Genomic DNA, 16,961 nt, shown 5'->3' with positions numbered 1-16,961 from the left:
ACAGTATGTCAGTTGACCAAGGGCAGCCAGGTAGAAACTTGATTTCCTGTACTGTTTGCCTGTCAACATGGACAAAATTGGCTGGGGAGGGTCTGTAATTCTAACTCCCTACATGGGCCTCTCTCTGTTTCTGTCTCTGGCTGTAGGGGTTTGAGTTTTAATTTCCCATAATGCAGGATCTACCAGTTTAAAAACATCTTGAAGATCTCTTATCTGAAAGCTGATTTTAGGAGATATCAGCAGAAAACCTTTTATTGGACTTTTCTCCCTTCTTATTTTGAAAACAGCATCAACATCCATACAGACCTTCCTTTCACAGAGATCAGAGCTTGGGAATGTTTTCTTTTTCTGCATAATAGTTTTAATTAAGGATTATTTTTATTGTACATAAAGCTGACATTGAAAAGAATAACTAGGTGACTTGCTGTAGTGCTCTTGGAGCCCCAACTAACATGATCTTCCTGAGCACACTGAAAGGACAGCTTAGAAGGCTGGGTGAGACGTCATCTGGGAGCATGAGTAAACGAATCCAGGTATCTCTGGGTGCTTTCACACAGAGGGAAGAGCTGAATGGCTTAAATGAACAGTTGCATTAACACATCCTCTGTGTTACTCTGTCCTGTTGCTGTTCTCTCATTGGTCTTGTCCTGTGTTGGACAGCTAGATCTGTCTGGTAAGCTGTGAAAACAGAGGAGAGTATAGCAAGGCAAGGCAATAGGCCAAATTTGAGTCCTCTGATAGCTCCTGAGCGTCAAGCCAAATGGCAGCTCCTCAACTAAAGTTAGCGGAAAGTATAAGTGATTAGCATTTCTAAAACCTAGTTGTGTTTGTCAAGTAGCTCCTACTACAGTTCCATTGAGAACTTGCTGCATTGGCTCTCCTAATGGTCACTAAGGATTGTGTGGTTTGAAAATTAAAATAGGTTTGTATTCAAGCTGCAAACATCTTATGCAGTAAAGTCATAAGTTATCAAAAGATCTGAGGATTCAGTGAGGCTGCAGTACTGGTCTTTTCTATAAAAGTATTGTGTCCCATAGGGAGATATTAGGATGATAGTACTGGCCCAAAAGTTTGGCTTTTTCATAAGGAACTAAATAGGAGTCAGAAAAACAAACAACAGATCTCATGCAGCACATCTTAGGTCAGGATTTTCTATACTGTCAGGGGTATCACTACTGAGGATACTTAGGCTTGAGAATTTTATCTGCTGCTTGGGCTCTGAAGGTGCTGCATGAATTTAATGAATCAACTTGTGGGTTGAAAAAGTATAACAACTTAATTTAGGAAGTGATCTCTAATTGTGTTCTTCAAGGACTGAAGAAAAGTCTTTAAGCTGCATTTTAGAATCAGAACCATAGAACAGCCCAGGTTGGAAGGGACCTCAAAGATCATCTGTTCCAACCTTTCGTCAGAAAGGGAGCCTAGATGAGATGATTTTGTACCCTGTCCCATCTCATCTTGAAAACCTCCAGCGATGGCAACTCTACCACATCCCTGGCGAGGTTTGTTATTGATTGTTCTCACTCTGTAATTTTTCTTTCTTGTATTGAGTTGAAACCTCTCCCAGTGCAACTTGTACCCGTTGCCCCTTGTCTTTTCCGTGTGGCTCCTTGTGAAGGGAGAGCCTTCATCCGCTTTGTAGCCACCCTGTAAGTACTGGAATACTGTGATGAGATTCCCCCAGACCCCTCTTTTCTCCAAGAAGAGACCTAGCTCCTTCAGTCTTTTTGCATAGGGCAGGTTCTTCGCACCTTTGATCGTCTCCTTTGGACCCTGTCCGGTCTGTCTGCATCTTTCTTGAATTGAGGAGACCAGAACTGGACACAGTACTCCTGGTGTGGCAGGAGGGATAATTTTCTGTACTTGAATCGGGACTCCTCTAGTGTATTCTGAGCTGGAGAACTTGAAAATAAAGAGAGGACTCTCCTGAATGGGTGAAGCCAGGTGACTTCAGTGGCTATCTTGTGACCCATAGTGGGGGAGCGGGCAGCTGCCTGCAGGACTGTCAGCAGTGTGTTGTGTGTCAGCCAGCCTGTGCTGCAGAAGCCTGGCTGTCGCTCAGGAGGATGCTCTGTTGCTGTCCTGGAGGACCAACAGTCAGGAATTAAACAGCTCTGCCTCCCAGTTCTTCATCCCAGGCATCTGATGTTTCTGACCAGGAAAGGTTTTATCTGTGCCCTTGATTCCTTTTCTTGGGCTCTGAAGATCAATCTGCCATCTTGGGGCAAATTCCTTCAGATTGTTTTTTCTCGTCTGTTTGGCATAGAACACATCACCCCCCATTTTTGTTGCCAGGGGGTTTGGGTTTTTTTTAAATCAGTAACTCAGACACCACAAAATGAAAACAGTGTGACTAAAATAGCCTTAAGTGAAATTCCCTCCAGAGTGCTAACTCAAAACAGCTGGAAAAAATTTGTTTGTACCTTGATTCTTGGGAGGAGGTAAAGATTAAGTCTCTTCCAAAGACAACAAGCCTGGAGCAGACAGAGATGATCCCAAGTAGTCCCCTCTGCTCAGCATCATCTTTGTCCCTCTGCCCAGAAAGAAGAATCTTTATAGGGTGCTTTCGGACGTCTAACATTGAGTGATAAACCCTATGGTCACCATTTCTGAGAGAGGAATTGCTTCGCACAATTTACCCTTTTTAGGCTTTTCTTAAAACCAGTTGCTGATACAACTTTTTGTATAGCAGAAGGGTTCCACTAGCCTTCTCAACCCCACCCCTTTTCTGACCAGTCTTTAAAACTGACACCAGTAGTAGTAATAATACTATTATCATCATCAATATCCTTACCCAGATCTCAAATATGAAGGAATCTAACATTTACTTTGTTTAGCTAGAAAACACTATAGTAGGTTGAAGGAAAGGAAGAGGTGCTGTCATGCAGTGAAAGGTTAGGTTTGAAATAGTTATAGACCTCTGTTATGAACATACTGAATTGAGGCAGCGAGGTGCTTGCACAGTTGTTCTCCTGTGTTTTCACCCTTGTAATTTGTGGCTTTAAATCTGAGTGTCATTTCAATGGAAAAGGGCATTCTGACACCCACCTCAGTGATTTTGTGTTAGAACAGTGGTTTAGTGCTGAACGTCTTACTGTAAAAACTCCGCACTAGTGGAGCGGGGTGAGTCTCCTGTATGCTTAAATCCAGCTTTTCTACCGGCTCAGCCTCCGCATAGCTGGCTGGTGGCGTGAGTGATGTCCTGTGCTCACAGCTTGTGTACGCATTTGAGGACTGTAATTGTTGTTAGCCTTCCTGTTAAGGCACTTTGTGTTCCTTGTCTGGAATTGCATTTCATTTCTCCCAGCAAACTCCATGGTGAAATGATTGCTATCTCTTGGGGGAAGGGAGAGGAATTGTTCTGTCTTATGGATGATATTAAAAGGCTTTATGCCTTGAACAATAGAAAGGCTTGGACTAAAAATGACAGAGAGCCATCATCTAATTTTGTCCTCTGCTAATAAAATACGCCATTAATTGCTGTGGTACTTGATAGTACTGCCTTTTTGCCCACAGTTGTCCTGCTGTCAGTAGTCCAGCAATCTTCTGCAAAAATTAACTTTTGTCTTATTGGTGTATTCATTAATCATAGCGTTCGGTTCAATGCCATGAAGAAAAAGTAATGTTTATCCCAAATTCAAGACGTTTTTTGCAGTACTGACTTAAGCTCTAGTGCCAATAGTTTCAAATCTGTGGTGTCAGCAGTGCAGCAGACCTGCAGTGTCCCAGGGTGTGTTTTGGTTTATGAGCACGTTGATAATTGCAGTGGACACAACAGATCATCTTGTGGACATTTTTTTTTTCAAAATAAATGTCTTCGTACAGGGCACTGGACTAGTCTGAAACTTGAAACTGTTTTTGTCAGCATGATGGCATCTGTACAAAGCTTTTGATAATGTAAATGCAATTGAACAGTGTGTATCTTACAGGCCTGTATGGTAGAGCTTCAGGATGAGACCTTGGCTTGGGCTTCTGGCCTCTTCCATGCTATAGTATTTGTGCTAATTACAGTGGTGAATAAATAGTGAAAAGATATGTGTGTGCATCTGTATATTAAAATAAACTTTTTTTGTTCCCTGTCTCTCCTTCTAGATGAAGCTGCCAGTGTTATCCAATTTGGTAAATCAGCCAAGCGATCACCTGAGTCAACTCAAATTGGGCAGTATGGGAATGGCTTGAAATCGTACGTATAACAAGGCCAGCCTCCTTAGATTATGGAGGCTAGGGTTGAGATAGTAAATGTATTTTTTGCTGGGAGGTATATATCTTTTTTTCCAGAAAAAAAGAAGAAGCAGATGAAGTCTAAATAAAGATACCATGGTTTGGTAGCCAGGAACTCTGTGAACATCTGCTGTAGTTCTTCAGTGATTGAGAAGTCTGTCCAAAGCTGATTACAGTGTTTTGCCATTGTGTTTGCATGATGCAGAGGATACAGATAAGAGCTGGGGAAAAAAAATGAAAGAGCAGGAAACAGAACCTTAATATGGCTATGGCAGCCAGATGGTAAAATTGGAGCAAAATAGTACTGCAGCCTCTCAGTAGGAAGGTTGTCTGGTGCAAGTCAGATGGATTTAAACCTTTTCTGTTTCTCTTAAATCAAACAAATGCATGGAGAAGACAGGGAATGATGGAAGGAATGAAAGGAGTGGGATTAAGTGGCAGAAGAACAGAGACGGAAGGAGATCTTACTGGTTGAAGGGGATTTGCTAGGAAAGAGAAGGGTGTGTGCTGTGGTGAACTGATGTCTTTGAGAAAGTTAAAGGGCTTTTGTGGCTTGCTCTGACTGGCTGTTCTCCTTTACGTTGTTCCATGTGGCTTGATTATTTATGTGCAACCTACAGGGAAATCTGTGCGCCTCTGTTATCTAGGGGAAAGAAAAAAAGGGGATGTGAGGGATCCTGAGATACTATTGATCCAGCTTCAGTGCAGAACAGATCCCAGATCCTTCCTGTGCACTTCTAGGACAGATCTCTGCCCTGTTCTTAACCTTGAGCAAGAAGCATACTGTATGACAGCTGAGAAATACAGACTAAAGCCTAAACGTGCAAAAGGTGGGCTTTGGTATTGAATTAAGCCAATTAAAGAAAACTGAACTGACAGAACGCTAATCCTGCTTTTAATGCAATGTTAACTTTTCTCTGTTAAGGTTTTTTGGATGAGTTGGGTTAGAAGAGTGGGGAGGAAGATGGGACTGTCCCTTTTCATGACAACTAGCTGCTAAGTTGCACTAGCCGAAGTGTCAGTGAATCTTTCAAGTGAGACATTGGAAAATAAATTGTCTGTCTCCCAGAAACTTGTCTGCTGCTATTCATTCTGTGTACAGCAAAATTAAGTGTGCATTTGCTTTCTCACTTACATTCCTGCTCATATATTTGAAGGCTATTGTCACATCTCACCTTAGTAATTTTTTTAGATTTAGAAAAAAGCCAGCTTTGTTGGTATTTTTAAACTTTCTACATGGTGTGAGCCTGGAACGCTGCACTGTACTTCTGCACCTTTTAATTGTGACTAGTGTTAAATGTTTTGAAATGTTATGAAATTGTCCAGAGTGAGATGCCTTTTGAAAGGAATGTGATGTTCAGTTAGAAATGGTGGTTGCTGTTTAAGCCCTCTTCTTCTGCCTTACCTGGTTTTGGCATCTTATAATTGAACATAATGGCAAGAAAACTCAGCAATGTGGTCTGCTTTCTAGAAAGTGTTGTGCATCAGGTGTAACATGCAGCCTGAAATCTTTCCAGGGGTTCCATGCGGATTGGGAAGGATTTTATCCTGTTCACAAAGAAAAACAACACCATGACTTGCCTTCTCTTGTCACGGACATTCCATGAGGAAGAAGGCATTGATGAGGTTTGCATGTACTTTGTCATAATGAATTAATAATGGTGAATGCTCTCTCAACTGAACTTCCCCAGCTTTCACAGGAGAAGAGTCTATGTCAGTGCCAGTTGCCACTGTGGTTGCATCAGTGTATGGTTTTCTCTCAGCGATACAATTGTGTAGGTTCTGCAAAGTCATCAAAGATTTTTTCCTTTTGGTTTTAATTCTCTTTGAGAAGTCTCTCTAAACTACAAGTTTGAAGGGCTTGTGACAATCGCTTAAAGTTGCTTATGCTGAGTTCAGGACAAGCCCAGACTTCCTTCAGTTTCCTTTTCCCACAAAATTTGAATTTGAGATGTATTTAAATTTATTGCTTTGATTTGATTTTCTGTAAAGAATTAAAGGTGTGATTGAAGTTGCTACCCGTAGGTCATAAACTCCAGGCATGTCTCTTCTTTTGGATCCTTATTTTCTTTTAAATAAAATAATCAGTGTGGTTCTACCTATTGAAAATTTTTATATCTTAATAGATAATTCAGGCATTGTTGTTCTGTATCCAGACTCTTAACATGGAAGTATTTTTGTGCTTGAGTACAAGCATTTTCCAGGCAAAGCCAATAGTGAAAAGTTTTGCATTTGCACTGGGATAGTATCTAAGAAAGCATTTTCCATTGTGATAATGAGGGATCTCTGCAAAGAAGCTGCTGAGGGAGCAATGCTTGCTAGTGGCCAGCTGATGGTTGAAGCAAATTGGGAACAGTGATACAGTTCCCACAGTGGCTCTGGAGACAGAAATTTTGGCTTAACCTCAATTTTAAAGTGAGGACAAGAGTCGTTGTCCTTAATAGGCAGCTTCAGTCTATAATTCTTTGGTTTTGTTCTATATGACATAAAACACCAATAACCTTGCTAGAATCCTATAAAAATAATAGTGAGTTCAGGATAAATATGAGTGACGGATATTTGAGTTCAAGACAGAAGTTAAGCACAGAGGTTGACATTTTTAAAGAAGCGATGTCCGGGGGGTTTTTTAGTGTTATGGCAATTGTTACAAAAAGGAGGGGGAAAAAATGACATTAAGTGTGTGAGTAGGCAGTACCATACAGGTTATTTGGGAATGGTGCAGTGTAAGACTAGATGTTGTGGGAAGGCAGCGCAGAGGCTGGCAGAGAGGGTTCCTTGAGCATTTGACAGAATTGCAAACCACTGAAAAGCTAGAAAGGACTCCTGCAGTGACTTAGGGGGCTGTCGGAAGGGGTAAGTCTCTCTATGATGTGCAGAAGGGGCTGACTAGAGTCGGTGAGCCTGAGTTGCTTTTGGTACGTTGTGATGTGCAGGTTATTGTTCCCCTGCCAACCTGGAACGCACGAAGCCGGGAGTCTGTGACTGACAACATGGAGAAGTTTGCTATTGAGACGGAGCTAATTTACAAGTATTCACCTTTCAAATCAGAACAGGAAGTGATGGAGCAGTTTAGTAAAATACGTGGTGAGAAGGGTACGTATGGACGATGCTGGTTACAGCCAAGGTGTTTGGGGTTTGGCTGGGATTCACCTGATCAACTTGTTACTTGCTCAGGCACCCTGGTGATCATCTTTAACCTCAAACTAATGGATAATGGAGAGCCAGAGCTGGATGTGACTTCTGATCCCCGAGACATTCAGATGGCAGAAACACCTCCAGAAGGAACGTAAGTGTGATAGGTGTTACAGGCTCTTGGGCTCAGATTAAATTATGTGTAGAGTTTGGCTATATACTGTGTGCATGTGCTTTTTAAAAGCTTCCCTTTCTATGGGAAACTGGAGAATTCAGAAAATCTTTAGCTTGTTCTTTAGCAGTTTGGAATTCATGCATGTAAATGGCCTGCGTGTGTTATGGTAGTGTTTGATGTAAATGCCTGCATTGGCTTGTCTCAGCTTAGTCAAAGCAGCAAACTCAACACCCTTCTTTAAGGACCTTAAAACAAAGGAGCCCTAAGCTATAAGTTTAATTTTCTCCGCTCAACAAAGATGTTTCTGTTGGAATGACAGCTGTCCATGAGTCTGTGCAGTTCTCAAACTGATACTCAGTTTTGTGATTAAATTAATGCTGTCAAAATGCAAAGTGCTGTGCAGATCATCCTCCATGAGTGAATGGTATGGGTGGGTGCAGGTGGGATGTATCGCCATGTCTTTCTGGGAGGAGGGACAGCTCCTCAGCTCCTGGACTTCTTCCCTGCAGAGGAGGAGGGATGTACTCAGAGGGCAGCTGGAGGAGCAGAGGGTCCTGTTCAGGGAGAGCTGGGTGTTTGCTGGGTTGTTCTCTTGTAGCCTGAAAAGGAAAATCTGAGCAGAATTGAGCCAAATGCTTTATTAAACCCCAGAACTCCATGGGCACAACTAGCATGCTTCACCTTTTTTATGAGATTACATGCTTCTACCCTGAAGCGCTTGAATTTCCTCTAGAAATACAGTTTCAAACACTGTAAACCTCGCTATTTCTGTTGTATTAGCTTGATGCTATGGAGAACACAGACGCAGCAAACTACTTGGGGATCTCCATGGATTTTACAGGCTTCTCAGTTTCTTTGGTGCCTGCTGGTGAGCTCTCGTGATTATCATTGATCACTGGAAAGAGCTTCTTCCTCCTGACCTTGTGATACCATTTCTGTGTGTGATGAGTGCAGTTTCTGTCAGAGCCTACTCCTGACTAACCGAAGGGCAAGAGAACGCACTAGCAAGCGGGGCACACAGTGTTAAGTGGTCCAATTTATGGGTTTGACCTTTATTATTCAGCTGTATACAAAACATCCTTCTCATGCTACAGTAATATGTGCATCAGTGTTTTGTAACAGTATTTAAAATGTACAGCTCAATAGAAAATGTCTGTAGAAGACATTGGTAGAAAAAAATTATGTGTAGCTGCAGTGTAGCTGCATGGTAATTAAAATAGAAAGGTCTTCCCTTTTACCTAGGTTTTTTGCAGAAGATTGTCTCTTTGGTGTGTTTTGAAGTAGATGGCTGTGAGTGGAGATGGTAAAATTAACAGTTGCACGAGGTGTGAATCCTGCTGTAGGTGCTTAAAATACATCAGGGGTAGTACAGAGAAGTGTGGGGAGGTGCTTCTGTTGGTCACTTGGCTCCTAGGTAGCAGTTTACTGGGAAATGAGAGTCTTAGAAGCTTTGTCCATGGAGAAATTTCTTCATTTGGTTTGGATAGGGGAGGAGGCTCTGTGACAGTAGTATGTAATGGCTCTTCTTAATTGGAGGGGAATGAAGGGGGAAAAACTGTGAAGGAAAGAGGAAGCAGAACACAGACTGAAAGAGACTCCAAGAGGAGCACTGACTGAAGAGACACTGATTACTCAGGGGGTGAATTGGTGGAGTCATCTCTGGGCTATGTGGGCCAGACTGGGAGCTGGTAGTCCTACCAGGAAATGCTAAACAAACTGCTCAGTCTCTGTAAGCATCCCTCTCTTGCAGAAAGCCTGAGCGCCGCTCATTCCGTGCCTATGCTGCTGTGCTTTATATTGATCCCAGGATGAGGATCTTCATAAATGGACACAAAGTACAAACCAAACGACTTTCATGCTGCCTGTACAAACCAAGGTGAGTGTTGGACCCAAATTCCGCAAATGTGTGGGACCTTTTGGATTTTCCTTACAGAAGAGGTTTAGCATTTTGCTGTCCAGGTGTATCCTGCATAATTCCATGTTAAAGCGACAGAAACAGATTGTAATAGAATGGGATGTGGGATTGACATTGTGGAAAAAGAGGTAGGTAGTAGAAAATCTAAGCCTTTGAAAATTGAATGAGTAATTTGTGCAATATTGCTCCCTTTCAGAGCAAACAAAGCAATGAAGATACCTGTTGTTCAAAATGCCATAACCATACAAAACTGTTGGGTAACTTTTTTAAGTAGGACAAGGAAATAGGTATGGTAGGTGTTAGAGTTATTACTGAAAAGAAACTAGGCTGAGCACTTTGAAACAGTTGCTTTGAAAATTAACTTTTATGTGTAGCTGATCTGGGTTGGAATAGAGATTTGGAAATACCTTTCCCTGTCTTCCTTTTAAATTCCCTTAAACAAAAAATGTGAAATGAGCTGAGGTGTGCTGCCAGTTGGTTTAGCAGGAACTAGAAAAGGTTGTAAGGGTGGGAGGGGAAAGAAAAACATGTATTTAAATCTGCTTGAGGCAATAGTGTTCTTCTGTCTTTAGGAGCACACAGGCTGCATTCTAGATACTTTAACATGGTTTGTCTTAATAAAATAGTAGTAGTTTTATAGAATATTTGTGGATTGTTTTAATATAGCATTTCAGATTGCAGTAGTCTTTCAATAGTATGGGCCTGCTATCAACCCAGCAGATTCTTTTACTGACCACAATCTGATGTCACACCACTGATTGCTGCCCTAAGAGCCTGGCCAGTTTTCAACTTACAGCATGGTTTGTCTGTCAAGCTCATACTTCTTCAGCTTATTAAATGAGAATGTGTGAAATGGTGTCAGAAACTTGCTTAAAGTCAAGAGAGATTACATCCATTGCTCTTCCCTTGTTGACCAAGCCAGTCATTTCATTGTAGAAGGCAGTCAGGAGGTACTGCTTGACTTGCCACTGAAAATCCTGATTTGCTGGGTAGAGAATATGAATTTCTGACTGGGTTTTACTTACATGTGAGTGCCATGTGCTGCTTCCTTTTATGCCACAGTCCAGCAAAAGTACTATGGAGAAAAAGCAGAGGAGGAGGGCACAGGTTTTTATCTCATCAGAAACCATCTTCTTACAAGACTCAGAGGCAGAATGCCAGCACTGCTGATAGTGCTAGCATTGTCATGATAATACGACATGGACTAGGTCACCCCATGTGTTCATCTGCCTCATTATCTTCTATTCCAAGTGGTCAGTAGTTGATGCCTGGGGAGGGGTATGAGAATTTTGTTCTATACCATAGGACTGTTTTCTGTTGAAAAGAGGCTGTATTTTCAGACAATTTAGACAGCAGCTCTTCTGGATCCCTATCACAAATTCTGTATCAGCTTTTCATTGGTTTTAGGGAATAGCTGCAGCTGTAGAAGGGGAAATTTGAACTATAACTGATCAGCAATGATAATTCATGACCAATAAATGGTCTGGCTTGGAGGGCAGGAAGGCCCAGCCATAGAAGGAGGGTTACACTGGCTGTGAGATGAGAAATGCTGCAGTATTGTCTCATGACAATGCTCAGGGGACAGTTGTGGTAAATGGAGCTGGTACTGGTGCTGGGGGATGAACCCAGCGCTGGACTAAGGTGTGCTCCATGCTGACACTCATAGGATCAGTGCTGGTGCAGGAGTATCTAAGAAATCTGCTTGTGCTGCATGTTTGCAAACTCCTTGTAGATCTGCTTATGGTGGTAGGCCAATAAAAATTCCCCAACACTGTAAAAGCAATTTACATTTAAAATCCTCACTTCTGCAGCAGAGTAATAAAGACTGTGCAAACAAGGCCTTCCTGTAGAGCACAGTGTAGCCCTTCCTGGACTCCAGGCAATCATTGTAGCCTTACTGGGTCTTTCTGGAGAGTGTCCAGACTGCTTCCTTCTGGTCTCAGACTCCTGATGCCAGATTTGGGCTCCAGAAGCTGTGTGGCCATTGGGACGAGCCATTGAAGCCTTCACTGTGGGTTCTAAGAGCCAGCATAGCCCTTGGGGTAGGTGCCTACACTGTGCCCTGGTTGTGGAAACTCGATCTTTTACCTTCAGACACCTGAGCAGAGCTTAGCCTGCCCTGGGTGGCTCCTTCCCAAGGGAAAACCAGTAAATCAGTCCATTCTGAGAGTGGACTTACTCTTCTGCTACAGAACCTGCTGAGAATCTTCTCCCTGAACCTGCTGAAAAGTATTGCTTATGCCCTGGATTTTCCCTTTAGAGTTGGAGCCAGAGCTCACACATCCCCATGTAGCTGCTGGGCTTTGAGGGCTCTGCAGGTTAATACTATTCCACTGCACTTGACCAGGGACTCCAGTTTGTATGGGGGTGCACGGGAGAAGTGTACCACCATTAAGGTGTTTCTTTAGAGGACAACTGATACAGCAGCAATGCTCAGCTCTTCAACATAGCTGGTTTTTTGCAGAGCCTCAGTAGCCTAGGCCAGGTAACTGTTGAATTTTCCTGGTCCACGAAAGGAATGGGTAGCAGGCAGTGAAGGTTCTCCTCTCTTACAGCCCAAGTGGATGGTGTGCTGCATATGGTATGTATTTAAGGCTCTTTGCTAGTGTTTGGGAAAGTGTCATGATGACTGAACATAAACAGTTGTTCATTTTATTCATATCCTCCTGGTAAAGGTCAGTGAACTACTGTAAGGGAATGCCATTCATCTGTCAGTATGGAGACACCTCTGTGCATCCATATTGTTTGGTTTTTTTAAGAAAGTCTGTTATAAGCCAGCCTGGCATGCAAAGGGCAAGGAATTATCTGATGATGAGCTGACAAATATCTCCTGATTGTGGTCTTTTTACGTACTTCTTGGTGAACTTTGGGCCTGATGTCTTTCTGTTTGAAGTGATGCTTTCATGCCTTATGTTGGGCACTGGTAGGTGCAGTCATTGGCTTGTCTCTCTGCCCTCTGGTCTGCTTTCAAGATCTGTTCAGGAGTATTGCCTTCAGGAGGTAGTGACGGCTCCCCTCCTACAGTAGGGCTGTAAGGCAGATTGCCACCTTCTCTGAAGGAAAAGCTTGTGCAGTGGCTTGTCTGCAGGTTAATGTATTGGTGTTAGAGAACAAAGAATGGAAGTTCAGGGTATTGAAGTGCCTCTACTGAAAACTGAGATTTTGCAGCTGTTCTACTGTTTGTCAGGAATAACAGCTTGTCTCCTGGGTAGGGCACTCATTTTCCTTTGGTCACCTGCCCTTTCTGGAAGCTGTGTTTCTGTGGGTAGAAGCTTCTCCATGCCTTTCTGGAGCCTGTGACGTTCCAGGGGCAGGCTGGGTTTGTGCAGATCCTTCACCAGTGTTTGCAGGTGTGATACCGTGGTACCAGCCTCCCTGGGAATGGTTTGTGTCTCCTGAAGGATTTCTTCCATCTGTTCCTTTCCACAGTAACTTTTTGAGCTTGCTTAGCAGTGTGGGCCATACAGACAGAAGTAACCAGGCCACATGCAAGGGTGTCCTTTCATGAGGGCACTCCATGGCAGTTGTAATGAACATCTGAAAGCTGGGAGAGGGTGTTTTACTATTCCGTCCTGTGGACTTCTTGCCTGTCTGACCTGTTTCTGTATGTCTTTGCTAGATGGGCTGTTCCAGGACACTTCAATAGAGGTTTTCCTGGCTATGGCTGAAGTCTTTTGGTGTTGGAAAAGAAACAGGAGGGCAGGCATGGCGATGGCTCATGATGCCTGTCTGGGACACCCTACAATTGCTTGCACTGCACCCTGTTGCAAAGGGAGTGCTGTCCATAAGGTCCCCTTCAGGTACTGCCTTGCCTCACAAGCTGGTCGTGTTAAGATAATTCAGCTTCATCCTGCTGTTTTTTTGGTTTTTTTTTTTGTCAGGAAAGTCAGGCGGGATATGGATGAGGTAATTTAATTATGCCACTGTGTTGAAAGCAGTCTGGTTTTCAGAATGTGTTCTTTCTCTTGGCCCCAGGTAGCTTTAATTGCCCTTAAGTAGATTTGAGGAGATGGCGCCACCAAAAACCTGAGTCTGCATCTCGTAACATGGTTACTCGGTGATTTCTGGAAGAGTTACCACTTGCCTGCTTTTTCCCCAGTGAAAAGATCCTTTTGAATAGCAGAAAATCAGTTTAGTAAACACAGAGTTGTATTTAAATGGACTGTGCTTGTGGCGTGAATTTTCTGGATCTGAGACAAAGGGATTTCTGTTGGTGAAATTGCTTCTGACATCAGTATCAACATCCATGTGTGCTCACCCACAGAAACATACCTAAATGAAATTTTTCATCTGTGCAAGGTGATTTCTCATGGATCCTGATAGATTATCTCTTATTTCAGGGTACCTTGTCTCTCACTGGGATATAAACGTGTTTCCTCCTACATTAATTAATGAGTTGGTCAATCAAGCCTTACATCATTATGTGTTTCTGCCTCTCTCTGTAAAAACAGCATTTCTAGTGGCTTTGGCTTTGGTAAATGCTGAAGAGGCTTATTTTTTCATGAAAAAAGTTATTTGGGATGGGATTTTCCTCTCAATACATCCCAAACCTTGTGTCTTAAGGCAGTTTGAGTTCCTGCAGGCTCTGATCATCCTTCTTGGTGTTCTCATCTCTTCCCCAATTATGTGCCTCTGCACAGAGGTGACAGGCTCTGTAGCAATCAGACTGTGATCGGCATTTGGCATATTATGATATAGGGAAGGTGAAACAAGCCACTACAGCTCAAGCACAGTTTACAAAGTTGTGAGTCAGATGTGTAGCATACAGAAATATCATGAGAGCTTACAAATGAAACTTGAAGCTCCATTCAGAGAGTTGCTCTGCTACTTAGAGGCTTTCAGCTAGCCCTGCATGGAGGTGGGCACTGTCAGACTGCACCTGTGGACAGCTGTTTGCAGGAGAAAAGAAGGGTTGTTTATCAGTAGTGGGAGATTTTTGAGAAGCTTTCCATATGTATTCACTCCTTCTTTCTACTTCTGAAGAAGTTATTCCTGTAAACTTTGGTATTTCCTCCAAGAATATGGATATATTTTGCCCCTGCTGGTTAAAGCAGAAGAGGGTATTGTGGTTGTAGCTACTATTAAAGCATCTTTGACTTAAAATTTTTTGCATAACTGCATCCAAAAACGCCCAGTTCCTGATATGTATACCTCCTTTTCTGTATATTGAATCTATCGAGAAGAGTAGAGTAGTAAGCGGACACCTTATTCTCTTATACAGTGATGAAACCTTGGTTTGACCTTACTGCTGAGCTTGCTGATTAATAAGTTTTGATCATCACAGGATGTACAAGTATACTTCAAACCGTTTCAAGACCCGTGCAGAGCAAGAGGTGAAGAAAGCAGAGCACATGGCGAGGATAGGTGAGTCTTCGGGGTATGCATGCATCCTCATTTTACTGTAGTGAAGGAAAGGACTGAAAGAGTCTGCCTTGCTGATTATGACCTGAAATTGCTTGCTTCTGTGGTCATTATGATTGCTCAAGAAATTTGTTGTTAGAGCGACTGCAGATGACCCAGACTTACTTCCATGTAATGGAAGGAATGCATTGTTCCCTAAGACCACTTCCTCTGGGAAATACATGTACAGAATAACCCTTAGAGTCACAGCTGTCCACCCTTTTCTCCATCAGAAGCCTGGCTAAACCGTCACACTGTTACCCTGCAGTTCTGCTCCCACCTTTTGCATATCATTAGCTTTTGGTCCTGTTCTCCTTCTGCTCCTTTCCTGTTGAGGCAGTTGTTCAAAAAACAGATTTTTATTCTGTCACTTGATGTAAAGTGATGGGTCTGGGTGTATAGGGGCGTCCTGGTTTGTTTCTTGGGTCTTTCTCACCTTCAGGACTTGCCTTTTGTCCATCTAGTCTTCCCTTCCTATGAAGCCTTGTAGTTCTCAGGAGAAACCCAATTTGACATTTGGATAGTCAGCATATAGAAATTGTATAGACATACAAATATAGCGTATAACTTCATTAAATTTGCACAAATTTACCATACAAAGTGGTCTCAGTAACCCCTGATGGGGAAACGCTGTAGTGAAGGATGAATCTTGGAAGTTGTAAGACATGTTGACCCGTATCTTCTGATAGGTTTCACAATTCTCCTTCATAAATAATCAGAGGCATGTGTCCTCTCCCTGTGTAAGAGCTACTCCAGGCACATATGTATGTGTGTGCAGGTCAGCTCTACAAGTGATGGTGCAACATTCAGCTTGTGCAGTCATTAAGGGCAGTGTGATTTTGACCCTGCCCAAAGCAAAGCAGAAAAATGAAATTGTGTAAATTGCTATGTTCCCTATTCCTCCTTTATGAAGTACAACCTCACAAGATAGACTTGAAACTATGAAGTTTAACCAGATTTTATCCTGTGCCTCAGTCCTCATAGATGAATTTATTTTTTAGATTGAGTCCTATAGCCAAAGCAGGCATTCAGCACACACTTGCATTGCCTTTCAAGAAGGTGCAAATAGCATGATTTAGAGAGACTTCTTTCTTGCAGCAGTCCATGAGGCCTTTGTGATGCTTACAAGGTGAGCTTTAATGATTTGACACAGAACACCACTGTCATTCGGTGTGCCAGTGCTAAGTAAGAACAGATACCATTGGCATGGAAACATAAACTCATCTTCACCTCCAAAGCTAGCCCACTGCCTCCAGTGGTGAAGTGGGTGCTGAGCAAATGGCTTTGAACATGGCAAAAACTCACAGCAGACCTCAGACTGTTTTCTGCAAGATTTGGTCACATGAAGCCTCCAGGAATAAAATGTTTTTGTAGCATTGACCTCAGCTTCAATGGCACAGATCTCATTTCTTTGCTTCTAGGAAAATGAATTTAATCTGTAACAACCAAGTTCTCTTGTTTGGCTGTTGATAGCAAAGATTAATTTCTTGTCATCTCCAGCATATGCTTTCTCTTGAGGGTGCACACCACTTTTTGGAGGGATCATCTCCAGGGAATGATTTAGTTTTTTCTTTCAAAACTGGGGGTGCGTTGTGAGAGTTTGTGGGTCTCAGCTGATGTAACCACAGTTCCAATATGCCATGGCTGCCTGCCAGGGATCTGTTGGAATCCACCATACTGTAGAACTCTACTGAGGGATTGATAAGTCTCTGGAAGTAGCTTATGAGCTTGTTGAACCAAAACTTATGATAACTGAAAAATACCTGTGGCAGGGGAAGGGGAAAAAAAAAAGATGTATGGGCAGCTGTGACTATTGGTGAAATGGCTTGGGCATAGCCAGAAAGAGCCATGGCTCAAGAGTGAAGACATACATATTTTTTAAGATGAAGAGAGGCCACTCTTCATTCCCTGGAAACTGACTTCCTGCCTCATGCGATAAGCTGTAGCGTCCAGATCCCTAAGTGAGCAGATGGACTCAAGAAAAAAGTACCATTCCTGGGCAAGGTAGTTGTGAAAGTCATCAGCTGCGTTCCATCTGTTTCTGAACCAAGACTGAATGCTGCACCAAGGCATCTTGGTATTGCCATTGTTTAGTTTCAAGAAATCCTCTTACAAAGA

At 42.7% G+C, this 16,961-nt stretch overlaps 1 protein-coding gene across 5 annotated transcripts in view; it reads left to right on the top strand.

The window, feature by feature from the left end:
* The window catches only part of MORC2 (MORC family CW-type zinc finger 2), a 49,117-nt gene that overhangs the window by 13,481 nt on the left and 18,675 nt on the right, over positions 1-16,961 (top strand). For 4 of the 5 annotated variants that reach the window (XM_055712235.1, XM_055712230.1, XM_055712226.1 and 1 more), the window contains exons 5-10: positions 4,093-4,183; positions 5,739-5,847; positions 7,155-7,314; positions 7,396-7,507; positions 9,279-9,404; positions 14,728-14,807. In XM_055712235.1, the coding sequence (XP_055568210.1) occupies positions 4,093-4,183; positions 5,739-5,847; positions 7,155-7,314; positions 7,396-7,507; positions 9,279-9,404; positions 14,728-14,807 (678 nt within the window). Of the gene's footprint in view, positions 1-4,092; positions 4,184-4,303; positions 5,052-5,738; positions 5,848-7,154; positions 7,315-7,395; positions 7,508-9,278; positions 9,405-14,727; positions 14,808-16,961 lie in introns of those variants that run through there. The other variant, XM_055712239.1, reaches the window with a different exon arrangement.

This window comes from Falco cherrug, chromosome 1 (assembly GCF_023634085.1).
Source record: "Falco cherrug isolate bFalChe1 chromosome 1, bFalChe1.pri, whole genome shotgun sequence".
Classification (NCBI taxonomy): Eukaryota; Metazoa; Chordata; class Aves; order Falconiformes; family Falconidae; genus Falco; species Falco cherrug.
This window is presented reverse-complemented; position numbering and strand designations above follow the sequence as displayed.